Source organism: Mesoplodon mirus, assembly GCF_964341445.2.
Source record: "Mesoplodon mirus genome assembly, chromosome: 10".
Lineage (NCBI taxonomy): Eukaryota > Metazoa > Chordata > Mammalia > Artiodactyla > Ziphiidae > Mesoplodon > Mesoplodon mirus.
The window spans coordinates 187,050-206,711 of record NC_138986.1 but is presented as its reverse complement, the minus strand read 5'-3'; the positions used below and the strand labels follow the sequence as shown (position 1 = coordinate 206,711).

The 19,662-nt window shown below is 51.8% G+C and overlaps 1 protein-coding gene across 3 annotated transcripts in view; it reads left to right on the top strand.

Moving 5' to 3' along the window:
* The window catches only part of FAM120B (family with sequence similarity 120 member B), a 62,554-nt gene extending 44,540 nt beyond the window's left edge, over positions 1-18,014 (top strand). For all 3 annotated transcript variants that reach the window (XM_082634231.1, XM_082634228.1, XM_082634229.1), the window contains exons 7-10: positions 7,800-8,006; positions 9,434-9,542; positions 12,185-12,277; positions 17,963-18,014. In XM_082634231.1, coding sequence (XP_082490357.1) covers positions 7,800-8,006; positions 9,434-9,542; positions 12,185-12,277; positions 17,963-18,003 — 450 coding nt within the window. In that variant the 3' untranslated portion in view covers positions 18,004-18,014. The remainder of the gene's footprint in view (positions 1-7,799; positions 8,007-9,433; positions 9,543-12,184; positions 12,278-17,962) is intronic.
* The last annotated feature ends 1,648 nt before the right edge of the window (positions 18,015-19,662 follow it).

Sequence of the window (19,662 nt, the reverse complement as noted above, 5' to 3'; positions counted from 1 at the left end):
AGATTAAATTAGATGAATGGGTAGGAAACCTGGTTTCCATATTTTCCTCATTTTTATTCTCTGGCATGCTTACGACTTTCAAATGCTTTTCCCAGGCAGAACATCGTTGAGTGACTTTGGGAGGGAAGAGAGGTAGTGAGAGGGCTCAGGGTGCCTGGAACCCAGAGTCCAGAAGGCCTGGTGCCCAGCGGTGGCAGCGGTCCCAGTTTCACGTGGTTTGTATCACAGTACACGTCCTGGTACTCGGTGCAGAAGATGCGGTCTCTCCGGGTGAGCACGAGCGTTGTGAAGAGACCGTAAGGTGGACAGTGGGGAACACGGCTGATGAGCCCTTGAGGGAACTGGCCGTGAGGGCTGGTCACGGCTCCTCCCTGAGTCCATCTGCAGTGCTCAGACAGGTTCTCCGGGCGAGAGGAGCCCGGGGAGAATGGCTGCGCCTCTGGGAGGGGGCTGGGGGCCCTTGTTAAGTGAAGACGTGTGGGTGTGAGGGCAGCGACGCAGCAGGCGGGACGCCTCCTTGAGAGTCGGGAGAGATCTCGGCCCGCCCTCCCGGGCCCTTAACAGTTCAGAAGGGTCGCTCTCTCCCCCACCAGACACCCGGGGTGTGCGCTCAGGCAGGAGAGAGCGAGGGAGGGCCAAACCCAGCCCGCCCCCCCCGCGCCCATCCCCGACACAGCCACGCTCAGTCGCTCACACGTTGTCTGTGGATGCATTCACATCAGAGCCGCAAAACCAGGTGGTTGCGATAGATGCTCTCTGCCCTTCCCAGACAGCTGGCCAGCAGCCCTGGGCGTAAACCTGAGAGCTGGTTGGTGTGCACGGACGCTCAGGGTCAGAGGAGGGGTCCGTGTGTGCATGCCTGGCAGCATTCACAACTGCCCAACTTTAGAATCTGAGCTATTCACATTTGGGTTTTCGTCCCTCTCCTGTTTTTGTCTTGAATCATAAGCAGATGTTACAACTTCTTACTGCTTCTTACTACAAACATTCAGGTATTAAGACTTCACCACTCTGGCTTTGAAACTGTCTCTAGCCTCTGTTCTCCCCTTTCCAGGCCACTCATACCCCAGGGTAAAGATTTTGACGCTCAGAATCTGCACTTTTCCAAGTAGGCTGGCCTTCCAGGCCCTCTGATTCTGTCTGCCCTGGTGCCTGTGTTGCGGTCCAGCTCCCGTGAAGCAGGCCCTCCACAGACCCCAGCTTTCCATGCCCACCAAGACCCAGCGCTCACCACCAAGGTGACTTCTTTCCTCTGCAAATACCTGTAGTTACTCCTGGTTACCTATACTTGCTAATAACACATAAATACCTGTAGTTACTCCTGGTTACCTATACTTGCTAATAACACATAAATACCTGTATTTACTCCTGGTTACCTATACTTGCTAATAACACATAAATACCTGTAGTTACTCCTGGTTACCTATACTTGCTAATAACACATAAATACCTGTAGTTACTCCTGGTTACCTGTTTTTGGCATTTACACAGGTGCTGTGTGATCCCTCTTCCAGTGTTGCAGGATCTGCTTCAGAACCATGTTCTTCCTTTTCTCAGCGAGGGTCTCTTACTGTAACACTGCTCCTGGATACGTGTCCCCTTTCTCATGTCGTTCAGACTGTTCTTAAACTCCTTGGCTTGTGGCTTCTTCAAGAGTGGGGACTCCGCTTTATTCATCTTTGTGTATTCTCTGGTACCTATGCTTTGAGTAACTTAGCAGGTACTCAGCTAGTATTTGTTCAAATGAATTGAAATACATCCTTCCTGGGGCAGAGTAGGGGGCAGGCCGAGTGTTTATAACTTCCATGGAGCCTCCTTGTGTGTCGTATGTACTCAAATAATTGTCAGTTTGCTTAATGTTTATATAAATCGCTGTGGTGTTGGTAGATGTCCTTTTTATCTAAATGAATAAGAGCCTTTCACATAAAATGTGTTTTTCTACAGCAGAGACGGACCTCAGACGTAATTTCAGTTTCACGTTTCTTTTTCTACAGCAATGTGATTTCTTTCACAAACCCCATCCCGTTGGTTGCGGTACGTGTCCCAGGGTTGAGCGGGTGGGCACCCCCGAGACACTGTGCCCACTCTCTCTACCAGTGGGGGCCGGGCTCCCCCGCCCCGCTGCCCCCGTGCCTGCTCACCTCCCACATCAGCCGGGCAGCAAAGCTCAGACACCTTGCAGAGTTTCTTCCCCGGACCCCACCTGCCAGAGGTGGAGCTCGCTGGCTGCCTGGCTGGCGGTCCCCCTGTGGGCTCTGAGCTCCACTCGCCCGAGGCCCCTCCCTTTCCTGCCCCGCGCCTGCCCCTTCCCCTTGCTCAGACTCTTCACACCTGGGGCACATCGGAGGTCTTTCAGGTTTTCAGGGGGTGAGGCTTTTGAAAGTCAGAGGTCGGAACTTGGCAGTTTTACCCTTTCCTATCCCCATGTATTGATGGCACAAAGTCTTAGGTGACTGAAGGCCTTAAGGAAGAATGGGAAGAAGGGTGGAATTATGGTTAGAATTACCTTACTACATTTTTTGTACAGATTAGCCTTTTACCATTCTTTCAGTCCTGGGCCCTTTCTGCGGTTTTGTACTTGTAAACATAATGGCAGACCTCATGGTGGTCGTGGACCCTGGAGCCACCTTCCTTCTGACTGGATCACTCGAGGCTGCAAGAGCTGCCTGAGATGAGGTGACGGGGCAGGGGAGATGAGTGCAGCCTTGAAGCCATAGGACGTCTGCATGTGTTCAGGTGGCTCTGAGTCTGGAGAGGGGGGGTCAGGACCAAGGAGGCAGTCTGGAGTGGACATTGCGGGTGATAACACTGTGGGAATAGCAGGCTTCATCCTGCCAGCCGTACGTGAGCTGTGCTGCTCCCATAGGTATTTCCTCTGTCACATAGTTTTTCATGAAGGAAAACTTGACTTCAGACCAAGCTGCATGTTCTCTTCTTTCCTCTGTTCTTGGGTCCTTTCTGTGAGCCAGAAAGCACTCTAGTAGGAATTGTTTTTCCTGTTTGTTATCTGTGGTCATCCATTCTGAACCTTAGGTGTAGGTCAGGATGGAGTTGGAAGTTACATGTGTGTTCAGAGTCTGTCTCCTCATGCCCTGCGCCTTCGGGGGCTGCAGATCAGAAGGTTATGGTTGGCAGGCCTATCAGTCCTGCCGGACCCAGCACGCCCGAGAAGCCCACTGACTTTGGCCGGGTGGAGATTTTGTTTCTATGTGTGGTGAGTTCAGAAAACCTGCAGTTCCACAGGGTATTGTGGGTATTTTAGTGATGTTACAGGGTGCTGCAGCTGGCCCAATCCTATGACACGCAGCCCTTGCCAGTTTCTCACTTATTTCGTTTTACTCTCTTCCCCTTTTGTTCCTTGCAAGTGTCCATTTAAATTCTAGGAGTGCATCTCAACACAGTTTACTTTTGCCTGGATTAAAGATGTGGCGTAAAAACGACATTGGATAAAAACATGTACAGGAGAAATGGAATTTTTATCTCGCTTGCTGAGGGCAGGAGCCGTGTAACGACTGCCCACGCAGGCCTCGATGTTACCCTCGGGGCAGCACCTGTTGTCTCTCATGGTGACCCTGTGTTCGCCAGAACCCAGCCCTGCCCCTGTGCGTCATGAGAAAGAAGAGGTTTCTGGATGCACTACTGCTGGGTGCCTTGTTAAACGGTACCCTGCCTCTGATTTCTTTTTCCCTCTAAGGTAGTATCAGAAGATGGTAGGTTTCCCCACACAGCCTTCACATGTCACTTATTTACACGTAAATCCAGCAGCTATTTTTAAAGTACCCACTGTGTGGACAGCCCTCCTGCAGTGACCCACCTGACATGCTTACCCCTGCTGTGTTGTCACAGGCTTATCTGTGTGTCAGACAGATGCGCTCGTGTTATCCTCCACTTAAAGATGAGTGGCTCTCCAGGGCCTACCAGGTAGTGTCCGCGTCCTCCGTACAGACGCAGAGCCCTGCTCCTGTGGTTCCCGTCTTCTCCCCCGACACACTCATCACGAGTCACGTGCTTGACTCCCTGTCTCCTGCGTGTTCACACACCTGCCTGTTGGCTTGCATCTCTCTCCGTCCTGGGGGTTTGAGCTGACTCTGGTACCTGGCCCGTGGTTGTGTGGGTGATGTGTAGGTACCAGCCACTGGCCCCTGAGCAGCATCACATCTTGTTTCACGGCAGGAGGGAGCACTGGACACAGGTGGGAGGGTTGGAAGGTAAAGCTGGGGAAGCTGCTAGGTTCTGGGGGAGTGTTAGTATTGGATTCGAGCCCTGTGCCACGCCTGTTGGAGACGGAGAGCCTGGGGGTTGCAGTGTGACTCGCTTAGGTGGGCGTCCCTGACAGCGTCCTTCAGCAAATAAAAGGTTTTCTTTGAGAATGAAAAGTATTAAGAGAAGGGACAGGTAAGTTATTCAGTGCAACATGAGGAGCCTCCAGGGGAGGATCTCAGCAGGCGGTGGGCCCCATTTTCGGTGGTCTCTGCCCTCAGGAACCATCTTTAACAAGCTCTCTCGGAAGCCGCGGGACCCCTGTCTGACTCAGGAGGGCTGAGGAGCAGCCGGATGTTAGGAAAAGCCGGACCAGCCCCTCTCTTCCTCGTGTGCCTGCCCGGCAAGGTTCAGGCGGCCTCCTTGGGCTTGTGTTGTACAGTTGTGCCTGCCTGTAGCCACAGAGAACTTAGGTGCAGAACTCCTGAGTCCAACCGGCCTTTCAGACCATAGAAACTCAGAGTTTGCTTTTGTTTTGTTTTCTGGTGAGTGGTAACGAGTCTGCAGCGCTCTCCTCGCCGTGTCTGGATTTCCACCTAGTTTTAGGACAGTCGCTCTGGTGAAGCAATGCCTGAAACGGAGCATTGGCTGACTTGGGGGTTTTGGCCTCCATGTATACATAACTGCTAATACCTTAGCATATAAACACCACACAGTTGAGCTGTTTACTGTTAAAATATTGACTGTGAGGCTTTGCAGCGTTAGAACTGGTCTTTCTGGTTTCTGTGTCCCCATTAGATGCTCCATCACCTCAGCAGGAAGCGCTCAGGGCTCAGCTCCTCCTTGTCCATTCCAAAGCACCTTGAATCCTATTTCCAAAATACGGGCCGCTTTTATTTATGACTTTTATTGGTAAGGCCATACCTTAGCCACATGGAATTAGTCCATGCTCACCAGCAACTCTGAGTCCGGATTCAGGGTCCGCCTTCTGCCGCACTGACTTGTTCCCTAAATTCCAGTTCTTTGGGGAAGAAGAAGAGTTGCTATGTGACTTTCTCTGTTACTGGAAGATAACCTCAGATTTTGATTCTGCAGCCTATGAAAATCTGCTGCTGCTTCAGCACAACCAACTGTTTATTTTTGGAACACAGACTTGGTTTAATATTTGAAAACCGGTGTGATTCACTTCGTTAGTACCACGCATGATGCAGAGAAAGTATTCGGTTGAATTCAGTACTTGTTTGTTGTAAAAAGTCTCAGCAGACCAGGACTGGAAGGGAATTTCCTTAATCCAACAAAGAGTATCTACAACAGAAATCAGACCTGATGGTAAAACAGTGGAAGTTTTTCCACTCTGGTGGGAGCGAGTCAGGGGTGCCTTCTTTCACCACTTCCCTTACACTGGGAGAAAAGAATAAAACTATCATTATTGACAGGTGGCATGATTGTATATATGGAAAATCCAGATCTACAGGGCAACCATTAGAATTACCAAGCAAATTTAACAGGGGCTGGTGCAGAGTCAACATACACAATCCAGGTATATTCTACAGAAACAATAACAAGTAAAAATAACCCCAGCATTTTTTGTGTTTACACTGACATCAAAGAAAAAATATGAAATACTTAGGAAAAATCAACAGCTGGGCCAGGTCTCCACACTGGCAACCATAAAGCATTGCTGACAGGATGCGCTCCTGGGCTGGAAAAAGGCTCACGGTTTAAAGATGCCCGTTGTCCACAGAGTGGTTTATAGGCTCAGCATCCCCAGTCAGCCCCGCATACAGTGGCGTGTGACAGCACGGAGGGGTGAACGGCCTGGGGAGACGCCAGCATCGTCAGCCCGGGGAGGCCAGAGCCGGTTCCGTCAGCTCACTGGCGAGCAAGCCTGTTCCTGCTTTGAGGAGTCGGTTAGTGCTACCTCTGGGGACAGTGGGTGTGACAGGGAGGGGCAGAGGGGCTTCTGTGGTCCTAGTGACATTTGCTTCGTGGCCCAGGCGTTGGTTGCCTGGTTTGTTTGAGAATTCAAGTGGCGCACGTAGGATCTGTGCTTTGCGGAGTGGTATACTTCATTTAAAATTTACTTTAAAACAGACAGGTGTTGGAGAGATGAACAGAAACTGACTCCATTACTGGAAAATGTGCTTCATGAGAGAGCTGCCCCCAATACTCAGAAAATACGCAGCCTCTGCATCAGTTCACCTGACCTTGAGCAGCCATGGTGGGTGCGCTGACCTGGGGTTGAGACCTGCCCCGACCCATGTGGCCTGCAGTGCAGCCTCGGGGCTGGGCGCTTTGCAAAGAGGGGAATGCGGGAGGTGGAGAAGGTCCAGCGGTGGGCAGGCGGGAAGGAGCCAACTGACACTGCCACTCGGGCCCCCGAGCACTTGAAGTGGTGCATCTGAGAAATGGAGCATTTGATCTTACTGCACTTAAATTCAACCCCCACCCAGGGCCCCGGCTGCTGGTGTGGACAGCGCGGCTCTAGACAGCACCCCGTGTGCGTGGGTGCAGAGGGCGAGGGCTCGACGACTGAAATCAGGGAGACAGTGGAAGGTGCTGACGACAGCGAGGGGCAGATAGCCTGGTGAGGGCGCAGGCAGAGAGACGTGAGGGTCACGACCACGCTTCTCTCAGTAAGGGAGGTGAGACCTGACTTAGAAAGGGCATGGGGCTTCCCTGGTGGCGCAGCGGTTGAGAGTCCGCCTGCTGATGCAGGGGACGCGGGTTCGTGCCCCGGTCCGGGAGGATCCCACATGCCGCTGAGTGGCTGGGCCCCCTTGAGCCATGGCTGCTGAGTCTGCGCCTCCGGGGCCTGTGCTCCGCAAAGGGAGAGGCCACAACAGTGAGAGGCCCGCATACCGAAAAAAAAAAAAAAGGGCATGAACATCTGTCCCTTTTCCTGGTTTACTTCAATTTTGTAAACTCTGTGAGATACATAATGACATTTAAAATCGCTGCTGTTTACTTTGAGCAACACAGATCCACCCGATGCCGACAGACTTCGGGTTGAACTTCCCTTGTTAACAAAACCCCGTGGACAGTTGCTGGCTTTCAGTTCACTGTGTGTGGTCAGCACAGGCCACGAATTCCAGAAACACGAGCGATTGAAGGTGAAGGGTGTCTCTGCAGGTTCTCACCAAACGGAGCCCCTGCTGTGTCCAAGAACAGGAAGGAGGTTTGACAACAGAATAAATATTTTGTATGGGTGTGACCTTAATTTGTAAGAAGTAACAGACCATCAACCCTATGCAGTAATAAGCCATTTATTTTATTCTTAAATGATAGACATTCATGTAAAACATATCTAATAATGTTCACAGAACTCAGTGTGATTTTTAAAGATGCGGTGACTCATCAGTGTCTAAAATGACCCTGTCTTGGCTTCTCTTAGTTTGCCTTTGCTTTTAAAGAAAGTTTCCCAGTAGGCCTGAGGCTGAGATCCTGTCACCTTCCTGGCAGATCAGAGCTTTGACCTTTGCAGCTCCAAGGGTGTCGCTGTGTGCGGAGCAGGTCGCACCCCGAGGGCGCAGTGGCTCTGGTTCCCTGCCCGAGTGGCGGGCGCCTCCTCACCTTCTCTGTGCGTCTTGTCTCCACAGCTTGACCACGTCGACCCCAGGGCCGTGCAGCTGGGTACCCTCCTGGTCCGTGGCCTCACCACCCTGGTGCTGGTCAACAGTGCCTGCGGCTTCCCCTGGAAGACGTCGGACTTCATGCCCTGGAATTTGTTCGACGGGAAGCTGTTTCATCAGAAGTACCTGCAGTCTGAGAAAGGGTACACAGCAGAGGCGCTCGTGGAGCAACACGTGAGTTCACAGTTTTCTTTACGCTTAGAAAAAGTAGGTTTGAAATGAGTTGCTCAAATGCATCATGAAAACTCAGAGTCCTCAGCTGGAGGTCAAAAGGGTCCGCAGCACTGTCTGTCCTCACGGTCACTTTACTTTAGGCACAGACCCCAGAAGTCCGCTCTGAAGATCCAGAGATCCCAGGCTTTGAAATTGCCCCAGAAGTCGGTGAGCCTGCTGGTGCCGGTGGCCTCCTCCGTTGTGGTTGTGCCTCAGGCCTCAGGGTCAGCGTTGCTGAAGCTTCTACCAGAACCTGTGAGGAGGTGGGCGAGCAGCATCCCACCCAGTCTTACACATTTTAAGTTTTCGAGTGCTTTCGCTCCTTTTCCCCTTTTTGAATTAAGAATGCACGTTCCCTGCAGAGCTGCCTCTGCAGACATCAGACTCATTCGATAGGAGTGGTGATGATTTGTTACTTGAAAATATTCCCTGAAGGCTAACAGTTTAGTTGGGGTCACTGGCTGCTGTTCTGGCTTTGTAAGAACAACTGCTACACGGTTCCTGGAAGATTTCCAAGTCGGGCCTCGGCCAAGCTCATTTGGAGCGTGTGTTAATACCCCCAGGACCGTGTGATCAGCGGGAGCTGACGGGTCTGTGACAGGTCAGCGCTCCACGCCGTCACATCGGATGGAAAACATTACTGATGTGGCGGCAGTGCTGCTTCACACACAGACACAATCCAGGGTGTCACAGGGATGTAAGTGTTCAGGGTTTAGACGCAGCCGAGGTTATGTACAGCCAACAAAAGCAGAGTACTGACAAAAGTGTCCCGTAAGTGTGGCTTTCGTACCGAATCAGTGGAAGGTAACAGCAGGCCAGGCTCATGGCCTGCACATCACCCATCACGGACCCCTCCCTCCTTTCCTTCCCAATGTCTCGACCAAGTACAAAATGATTACAAGTTCACACTCACTGCTTTAAAACAAGTTAGGGCAGATAGGGTCGAACATTCAATAGTACAGACGAGGCTGGGAGGGAAGGTCGCGTGTTAACTCGTTGTCTGTGGCCTTGCTCTTTCCACTTACTGTCTTACAACCAAGAGGAACTGAGGTGATAACACATTATCGGCATGGATGTTTTAGGTATGATTGTGTGTTGGGGCCATAGATGTCACAGTAGCACTTGAAGGCCCTTTTGGAAACGCCTGTATACCCTGCAGGGGACAGAGAAGGTGTAGGTACCACTGCCGCCTTTCCAGGGCTCGCAGGAGCTCAGTTTCTGAGAACAGCTTGCTGAGTTGCAGTGTGGAAGGGAAACTGCAGCCATGCTCGTCCGCACCGCTGCAGTGTCCTTGAGCACAGTATACTGTGTAGTTCACTCACGTAGTTGCGTCTCCCGAGTGCCTGCCTGTGTCTGACACTGCTCCGCCCCATCTGGTCTGTTTGCAGAGGTCCCGGCTCACCAGATTCCATGCCCTGAAGTCAGTTGTGTGCAAGGCCTGCATGAAGGAGAACAGACCCATCGTCAGCAGGCGGCACTGGCGTTCACACCACTCAGGTGGGCCCCAGCCTCTGGGTCCCGGGACGGGCCCCACTGCCACGTGCAGCTGCAAGGAGAGGCTGATAAAATGGGAAGAAGAAACAAAATTAAGGTGATAGCGTGCTGCTGGGCGGTTTAAGTTCTGGTCCCTTAGGAGGGAGTTTTCAAAGGGTTCATGTGCTGAGAGCTAAGGACCCTCCTCTGGGGCTCAGCCTCCTTGCCAGGAGGCCCTGAAGCACACACGCCGCGGGGCTGGTGGGCCTTTATTTGACAGAGGTTTGGACTTATTTTTTCTCATGATAAAAGTACATGAGAAAACATTTAGAATATAAAGAAAATAATTAAAAATGAAACCCAAATAACCTTTAGTTCTGTCTCCTGAAGGTAACAGATTTTGACAGATGTTTTCCTGTGTTTTCGTCTCATTATGATTATACTCTGAATGCTCGTGTGCCCTGTTCTCCTCGGCCCTTGACTTCCAGCACGATCGTGGTCACGGTGGTCAGGCTCCCCTTAAACGGAATCCCCACCACCACACGCACTGCCTTTGCCTCGTAGCCCCCCGCCTCGAGCTTCCGTTTTTTCTTGTTATACTTGATGCTTTTCTGTGTGTTGTTTCCTTAGGATAGAGTTCCGTTGTTCACAGAATTATAGATCCAAATGTAATTGGATTTTAGATAAATGTTGCCAACTTGTTTTCTAAAAGCACATGGTCACTTCACACCGTCACCAGAGGGATTAAGAGCTCCTGTTTCCTGCATTCTTGACGCCACTTAAAAGTTTGTTTTTCTGACTAATTTGATAGATGAAAAAGCCTGTCTCCTTGATTGGGTGCTTCTTTGTTTATCAGTGAAGTCAGACATCTTGTTCAGTAGCTTATTGTGTTGAGTTCATTTTAATCACGTTCTCATGTCCTCGTTTGGGTAGGATCTGTACCTGTAATTGTAGCAGCCCCATTTCTTCTTGATGGAATAGAGAATTACCCCAAATTCCTACTCCCCCAGACTGTCTTGAGTTCTGCTCACACCAGCCCTGCACGTTTCGCTCTGAGAGACTTTGTGCCATGAGGTCAGTGCCTCGGGTCGCGTCCAGCTCCTGCCGGTCAGCGCTGTGTAAAGGGGCTTCCGGCCCCTCCCCACTGCTGATGGTGACAGAGCCCCTCCTGGCCTCACGCCCGCTCCATCCTTTACCTTTCTCCAGCTGTCTGGAGATAGGCGGCGTATGAGACCCCAGAGCAAAAGTTTATTCCTTGCAGAAGAAAGAGGCAGCGTTCTCTCCATGTCCCCTGTTCCCCACATCTGTTGGCAGCATGTCACTCAGGCCGCCTGCCCTGTGAGCGCCGCACCAGCATTCCCGTCACTGGTGAGATTGTTAGCAGAGCAGTGACAGGCTAGCTGCAGACATGCAGATGGCAGGGTGCAGGCTTTGTCAGCTGCAGTAGTCACTGGGATTTGCCTGAACCTCTTTCTGCATTTCAGAGTCCGACACTCAGGCTTAAGAGGACTGTACATGTGACAAGTTTTCTTGAAAGCCCTAAGACAGCCTGTGGTTTCACAGAGTTTAATGCTGCAGTACGGTCACTCCTAATACAGACAGGAAACTGTGATCTCTTTCTGGTGAAGTGTCCATAAGATGGCAGACCTGGGTGATCCTGTCGAGTTACTCCAGATTATGGAAGAAACGGTTTCAACAGATATCATGAGTCAATTGACGTGATTTGGAAACTGCTCCTTTTTTCTGTCCTCAATGTCATCATTTTCTTCACAAATACAGCCTGATATTCTGTGGTTCACTCCCCTGGGCCCCAGTGGTTCGCCAACACCACACAGGTTCTCAGTGGCAAAGCCCAGCCCCTTGGCCCCAGCCCAGCGTCCTTCGGTCACCTGCACCCAGCCGCTGTCTCTTCCTCCTGGGATGAGCTGGTGCCGTTGACACTTGCCCCGGTGCCTTTCAGGCCACTCCCTGTCCTCAGCTGGCAAGAGTGTGCATGGAGGGCAGGGGTCGCGGGGCTGAACCAGCACGGAGCCACCTGCCCGTGTGCTCAGAGCGCTGGTTCGCCCCTGTGGCTGGTGCCGGGCAGGCTTGGCCTCCTTTCTTTATGGAATAGTGTGAGGTACCAAGGTAGTGTTTAGAATCACATTTAAATATGTACTTAGACTTGCTAGTACTGAATTCTAGTAGAGACAAACAGAGAACGCGTCAGGGTTTAGGAATTTAGAAGGAGAATTTAGAGTGAGCCGATTGCGTGCCGATGAAGTTTGCGGGGAATTGGGAGGAGAGGGCAGCCCACCGTGTCCCAGAGCCCCGCGTGCTGGTGGCCAGCAGTGCGGGCCTGGGCCTGTGGCCACTGCCCAGGGCAGCTGCCCGAGGAGGCAGAAAGGAGAACTTACTGCCCTGCTTTGAGGGACCTGACAAGATAGCCTGCTCGTCCCCCACACAGACTCTCCTAGGAACAGGTTTAAGTGCAGCCCTGACCCAACCCGGCCGTGGTGCCGTGGCCCCAGCGTCTGCACTTTTCAGGGGCTTTCCCTGTGATGGTAAGGACGTCAGAAGTTTGGCAGCTGCCAGCCCAGGGTCACCTTGCTCTACTCTTAAATACGACTGCCATTTGGAGTTCAGCGTCTGGTAGCTGCTGACGTGCTGATCACGTGTCCCCACAGGGCGGAGGGGCCGACAGGGATCCAGCGCCCACAGGATGAGCTCTGGGTACAGCCGGTCTGGCCAAGGACAGCACTGGAGGGACCAGGGGCCAGGTAAGAGGCCGGCGGGGTGGCGGCAGTGTTCCGGAGGCTGCCTCGCAGCTGTTTTGGAAATAGGTTGTATGTTTACAAGTAAATAAACAGATAAATGTCCTGATAGATCTCATTGCTTTGCCTAGTGAAGTAGAGACGTAATTGCCTTGCTTGGTGCTAGCGTGCCTCTGCTCACTGCTTTATTCATTTTCTGTCAATTTATTCATCTGTTCAACACCTAGTGTTTTGTAATTTCCTCAGAGGAAGGCTCTTGTAAAGGCTGCAGTTACATACGTCCTTCTAATGAAATACGAACACAAACTAGCATTCTACCAGTAGGAGCATTTCCTTACGTTCTGTGACTTGGTTGTTTTTTTGGCGGTACGCGGGCCTCTCACTGCTGTGGCCTCTCCCGTTGCGGAGCACAGGCTCCGGACGCGCAGGCTCAGCGGCCATGGCTCACGGGCCTAGCCGCTCCGCGGCACGTGGGATCCTCCCGGACCGGGGCACGAACCCGCGTCCCCTGCAACGGCAGGCAGACTCTCAGCCACTGCGCCACCAGGGAAGCCCTGTGACTTGGTTTTTATACATAAGAGCCTTAACAGTGTGATCTGGGAAGTAAGATGAATCCTTTGCTTCTTACGTGTGTAATACAGATACCTGGTTTGAACGCATAAAGATGAATTTAGTAGGTTGTGGCCACGTGGACTCCAAGTCAGGCTGTGTGTGGACTGCTCGTCCTGCGGTGGCCTGTGGGGGGCTGAGTTCTTCCCGCTGGTTCTTGGTAGAATCTGCACTTACCTAATGTTAGGAGTCCGTTGTACGGTTCCGTGAGGCCAGAGTTTATGATGACCGTTTCGGAAATGCCCATCCCTGGGGGGAGAGGAAAGCTTCCCAGAGTTAGACTCGCAGTTGCTGCAGCTGTTCCTTTGAGCTCACTTCACCTGCAGTCTCTGCCCTCACAAATGGCGCCACCCACTGTCACCTAAAGCTGGTTGAACAAAGTGAGTAACGTTCCATCTTCTTAGAATCCCTGGTCCATTGTTGGGACGGGTTTACTTCCGCCCAGTGCCAGCTAAGTCATCTGAACGATCACGTAGTGCCATGTCACTGAGCAGGGAAAATACCTCCTTTCCATGACTTCACAGCGAGAAGGTGCTGAGGTTGACTCAGTCGCAGACAGGGCACCCGGAGGACCATAGGCAGGTCTGTGTACGCTCTGGACTCAGAAGGTGATAGCAGTGATGTGGTCTCACGGCCGAGGGCGCAGCCCCTCAGACACCGAGCTGGGGGGCTCTCCACCCGTCACACCTGCGTGGTGCGCAGGGCCACGCTGCCGATGGCACTCATCCGTCAGCCCCATTCCCCTCTAGCTGGGCAGTGGGACTGCTTGGAAACAGGCAGAATTTCAGCTTCTGACTCTTGAGAACGATGGGCCTTCCTCAGGGGAACAAGGGGGAAGGTGTTTCTGAGAGAAGGAGGACCCTGGACAGTTATGCGGAGGCCTGGAAGGAAAAAGGCGGGGCTTCCCCCCCCTCCCCGCTGGGTTACACGAGGGGTCCGAGGAGGAGGGGTCCGAGGAGAGGGGCAAGGCCGTGCGCAGGGGGCCGCAGCAGGGCCTGCAGCCGTGGGGGAGCAGGAGCGGCCCTTCCCCGGCCACGCTCTCCCCTCGCGAGGGCCAAACAAGATGCCCTTGGTGTCCTGAGCAGGGCGATGCCAGGAGGGGCAGCCGTCAGCCAGCAGCCTGTCATCCACGTGCCCAGAGCCCGCGGCCTTCAGTGCAGAGCCGGGAGGAGATGTCGAGCGGTTCTAACTGGGTTTGGGTCTCGGTGCTGGCCCTGGGGCCTCGAGGCTTGGAGCTGGGTGGCGGCCCGGATCCCCCACTCCAGATACGAGTGTGATGCTGGTCCCCCTGGAGTCAGGCCCCCAGCAGAGCGTGGAGGGCGGGGGAGCTGGAGGCCATATTTAGCTGCCTGGCCCGGCGTGGCCAGGGTCAGCCCTCCCTCCAGAGTCCGCTCCCAAAGCCAGGAGACAGGCCCCTGCCAGCGCCTCTCCAGCTGTCCCCCTTCCCCGCATCACCCTGCGCTCCCTGTCGGGGCCTGGTGTGCTGTGAACGGCCACCTTCCCTCGCCCCTTTGGCTCAGGCCTGTGCCCTCTCCCTCCTGCTGGGCCTCAGGGGTCAGGAGAGCCAGGGTGACCCCGGGTGGGAGGCTGCAGGTTGAGACGGGCACCAGGTGGAAGAGGCCGTGACCTCGGGTGCCTGCGAAGGAGCACTTGGCCGACACCAGGCGGTCCTCTAGAGGGCATGTCATCTCGGATGGCTCCTCCACCACCCCTGGGCCTCATCATCGGGTGTCCGGCCCAGGTACCCCTAGTGTCCTTCCAGCTCTGAGCCCCGAGGTCCTTTGCTGCTGCTTTTTCACGCTGGGACAGTGGCCCTGCAGAGTGTGTAAGAGGCAGACCTTTGTCCTTGGGACGCACCATCAGGTGCAGGCCTCGTGTTGCCCCACGCCGGGTGGCGTTGGGCCTGGTGCGTCCTTGAATTTGAAGGCTGTAGAATAGTACACGCTACAGACCTTCTTTTCTTACTTCACTTGGGTCCAGACAGGCAGAAGCTGTCTCGAAACCTGGGTCCACCACCTGCCAGAGGCCTAGCCTGAGCAAATCACAGATCCCCTAAGGCTGTTCCCTGACTTCTGACCTGGGGCCGGGCTCTTCCTGCAGGCTGTGGTGAGGGCTGGAGAGAAAGTATCGATGGACTCGGCCTCTGGTGGCCCTTACCGTTGTCCTTTCTTAGATCTTGTTCCTCTCCTGGTGTTAACTCTAGTGTTTCTCTTAATATTTTTACGTTGATCTGTTATATTAGAGTTGTTTTTCTATTAAAAAGCAAACAAAGTCAACTATACCTCAGTTAAAGTTGTTTTTTAAAAATAAAATGAAGGAAACAAAGCAAAGCTTGACTGTGCAGGCTTGGCCTGTATGAGTTAAGCCATCACTTGACCACAAGACCAGAAGCCATTGCTTAAACACCAAGTTCTCTCCAGGACGTTGCCCTCAACCTGGTCAAAGCTTCCTCGGGTTGCCGGCCAAGGGCCAGGGAGAGAAGGTCGTGAATGTTGGCTTCGTCCTTACTTGCTTGTGATGGCGAAAATTTCAGGAGCATGTTCACATTGAAGAAGGAGAAACAGTTTTCCTTGGATCTACGGTAAACAAAGAAGTTTCTTCAGATTCTGCTGGCAGACAGGAGTAGTGTCTGGCAATTTCTCCTTGTGCAGATTAGAAAAACAGAGTGACTTTCCTTAGGGCGGAAGCATAGATACTCACCATCAGCCCTGGTTCCCTGCTGGGGAGGAATCTTCCTCTTGAGACCCCACTTGACGGCTGGCCCCCTGGGGAGTGGCCGGAGCCCTGCTGGTCGTCCGGAAGCCCAGGTGCTGCCCGTGTTCACGTATCCTACATGTGTGGACTGGGCCCTGTGGAGGTTGAGGTCAGGCTGAGTGGTGTCGGTGAAGAGAGCAGTGGACGGACGCAAGCCTGAGAGTGAGCAGGTCAGTGCAGAAGGACGGGGACATGCAGACGCTGAGGGCCTTTGGGAGGCTGGGGGCGGCAGTGTCCCAGTGGGACTGGACCAGAGGGCTGGCAGGCAGCTGGTGACTGGAGAACGAGGGGCTCCTCGTTGCTCTGGCGGGGTTTAAGGTGCTGGGAGGAATGATTCAAGGAAGTGGTTGGGTCTGGGGGAAGGAGGGTGAAAGGTGGTCACCTGCAGTAGCACAAGGCCAGGTGTTGCCACCACCTTGGGCTGATGAGAGGGGTCGAGGACGCTTGCCAGCAAGGCCTATGCGTGTCTGCTGAATCTTCCTGCCTGGTCTCGGGCTTCGGGCACGTTGGCAGAGCAGAGGCCCCCGGGGAAACGTGCTGTCTCTCCCCTTCTTCCCTCTCTGCCAGTGACCTGAGCTCTGGGCCCTGCAGGTCTCACTACCAAACCTCAAGTGCAGGTCACAGGACCCAGGTCGATACGTGGACTTAAGGAACCATCGACTCAGGGAATGAGGCCAGAGGTGCAGCTGCGACTCCTCTTTCAGGTGTCAGTGGTTCCTGAGCTGGTGCCAGTGCCTTGGAGGTGTTTTCCCTGTAGACCCAGCACATACGTCTGATAAGGGGTCTTTGAAGGAAACCCCTGCTCTGTTGGGGCCACAGTAGCCACACCAAAGTCAAGGGGTGCCAGTGCCAGAGGGCTGGGGCTGAAAAGCTTCCTCTGGGAGGCCCCAGGTCAGAGGCAAATTGAGGTGGTGAGTGCTGAGTTGGTGTCAGACTTCAGGATTGAGGAGTGGGATGGTGGAAGTTCTGACAGGACACACATAAACAGCTGGAGTGTGTGCACTTGCATGTTGCCTGACATGGAGAGTGCTCAGAAAATGTTACTGCAGTGCACGCATGTTTCCTAATTGCAGATGTTTCCGTATAGAATATGTTTCGTACACACACATACACACATATATATACATAAAGTCTTTTATCGGGACAGGAATATGTTTTTCCAGGTTAGGTAATCCACTTTTTCAGTTTTATGCTATGATTGAATTATGTCATCTTCACTTGGCCAGCACATTTTTTGCTGAGCTTTGTCTACTTTTGAACTCCTGTTTTAGTATTTTTTGGAGATACTAAGGTAGTCCAAGCAGAAAGTTGTCACTATTTCCAGGGCAGAGTTAACAGGCAAAATTCTTCCTATTGGTGAAGAACTAAGAATGCCTCAAAATGAGAGTATTCAGTTACTGCCCAGAAGTTGGGAGGTTTCCCACGGCCGCCCCCTGGCCTGATGAGAGGCGAGCCGTTCCATTTGGGCCCGGCTGTCCGAGAGAGGTGAGAATCACAAGCCTGTGAGACCTTTCTGGGCTGAGATCCAGTGAACTAGGGGTGGGGACCCTGGACCAGCAGAGGTGTGAACCTCCACTCACTAAGGGGGTGAACATCAAAGCTTTCGGAACTTTTAAAATGCTAGCCGGCAGCTAAAGTGAGAATGGTTTAACCTCTTCCATGCTGTTGGTGAGAAATGATGTGTTAAATTCCACAGTCAGTAGCCACAAATTTGCCTGTGATTTCTTCGGATTTTCACTTCTCTGTGGTAATTCTGTAGGAGGCCTGGGCTGTTGTAAAGCTGCCTCCGATCATCTGTGATAACAAGGGTGGGGCCTGGAAACCTCATTCTGGCCACTGCTGTGGCCTCCTGCTACCTTCCTGGGGGTGTGAGTGACAAGACTGCCCATCATCCATGAGCACGGCGGAAAGTGGGCAGCAGCCCCGTGGGCAGGGACAAGGAAGCCCTGGGCTCTGCTGCGGAGGGAACCACACTCGCGCTTTTCCGCACTCAGCAGAATGTCCCACGAGCCGTTTCCACGTGAAAGGCCATTTCCAGACTTCACTGACAGCAGCGACTGTGCAGGCGCAGTGCAGGCAGTTAGAACTGGAGTTGAGGGGAGCAGGTTTGACGCTGCTTCCTTCCACTCACAGGGCTGCCTCTTAATTAATTGCTGCCTACTTTAATGGATTAATTATGGTGGCCAAAACTGAAAAGAGAATAAAGTTCTGGCCCCAAATATAACTCAGGTGTTGTTTTCATACATACTTAGAAATGCGCCATTTTTTCTGTTTGAATTTTAGAGAAATTTAATTCTTAATTTTTGTTTTCATATTTATTTGGTGCAGGAAGTAGACAGTATGACCCTGACCAATGGAGAAGATACTAATCATCTTCTGGGTAAGTCCACCACTTATATCTTCAGAACAAATCAGTTTTATCAAAGGTTGAAGTAAAACATCTGTCTTTATAACATACATCTTTCATATCAAGTGCCAAACTTTAAAAGAATTCAGATGTTAAAACCTCCCAACAAGGAGCTAAGTTAACTTGGTTTCAAGATGAGTTTGCTTCCTTCAGAAAAAGTGTGCACAGAAAAAGATGCAGAGTCTGGCCATAAAACCCAGCACCCTCCTTCAGCATGAAGTAATCAGACAGTGCCTGTCTTCTCTGAGGAGAGGCTGACCTGTGGCTTCTAGACCCAGCATCGCGTAAAGAGGAAAAACATCCTCGTCAGTCTTCTCCCTCGTATCATATAAAAAAAAGCCTTTGTTGGCTTATTTTTAGACATTGTACCTGATTCCATGGCCCCAAATGGTCATTGTTAACATCTTCATTCCAGTGTCTTCATCTGTGATGTGGGTGTGGTTGGTTTCTTTTAATGAGTGGGAATCTCATTTATATCCCACTTTTTCTAACTTTAACACTAGATAGTGAGGATGTTTCCCAAATGATCTTGTCTTTGAAGATATGATGTTTACTAGCTGTGTCATTTTCCAGGAATTGTTTTCTAATTATCAATTCTAACCAAAAGTAAAGTTTCCAACCATATCTTCTGTTGGTCCTCAGAAGTGTTTGTATAGCGAAAGAGGTACCAGCTTCCTTCTCACCTTCCTGGTGGGAGAGGTAACTGCGTAGTCTTGACACAGCATGAGACTCATGGGTCTGCTTCTGTCGTGTCATCCTTTTCATTTTGCATTTGTTAGGCTCAAGCCCAGAGCCTGTGCATGTGAAGACACACCTGGGTTCTCAGCAGACATCAGACTTCAGGCAGGAAGCCTAATTTATGATGCCGCTAATGAGTGGTACATTTGTTGCTCTTTATCTGTGAGCCCTGCAGGGCTCTTGTTGTTAAAAATATCTTAAATGAATCCAAGTTCAGAGAAATTCTTTTCATGGAGGAATTTTCAGATAATCCAAAAATTGAAATATTAAGCCCCAGATTGTTCTGAACTCAACCCCTGAGATTTTGATAATAGAAGAAAATCTAGATTAGGGATTAGAAGACAGGCCCTTCATTAGCAGCTGTCTCCCTTTGGCCTGGAGCTGCTGTGACTACCAGGTCCCCTTCTGGGCCACAACCACGACTCGGGAGAGCCCCAGCACTCAGACATGCTCACCAGCGCTCATAAGACGTGTCCTCCGGTTGACGTCATTAAAAACAAAGTAAACCCTAAACGAATCACAGTCCAGTTTGTATCTTTGCACTTGATGCTTCACCCTGACAGCTCTGTGTGCATAGCTCCTGACTTTGTCTTGTTTTAGAATCCCATCTGGTATTTACCAGAAAGGGATATAGTCTCCTGCTATTTTGATACATGTATATCTCTTACGTTTGAAATATCCTCACCACTTCCTGCTGGTCCTTCTTAAGGACATCTGCATGTCTAGTCACTTTTCATTCAGTCTTGTAGGACCTACAACCTTTTTCCCAGCTTTGGAAATAGATCTTTTTTTTCATGTGGCTGTTTCCTGTCTAAATTTTAACATTCTATTCCTTTCATTTTTGCTAATTTGAGACCACTGCTCCTTCTAGAAGTTTTGTTTC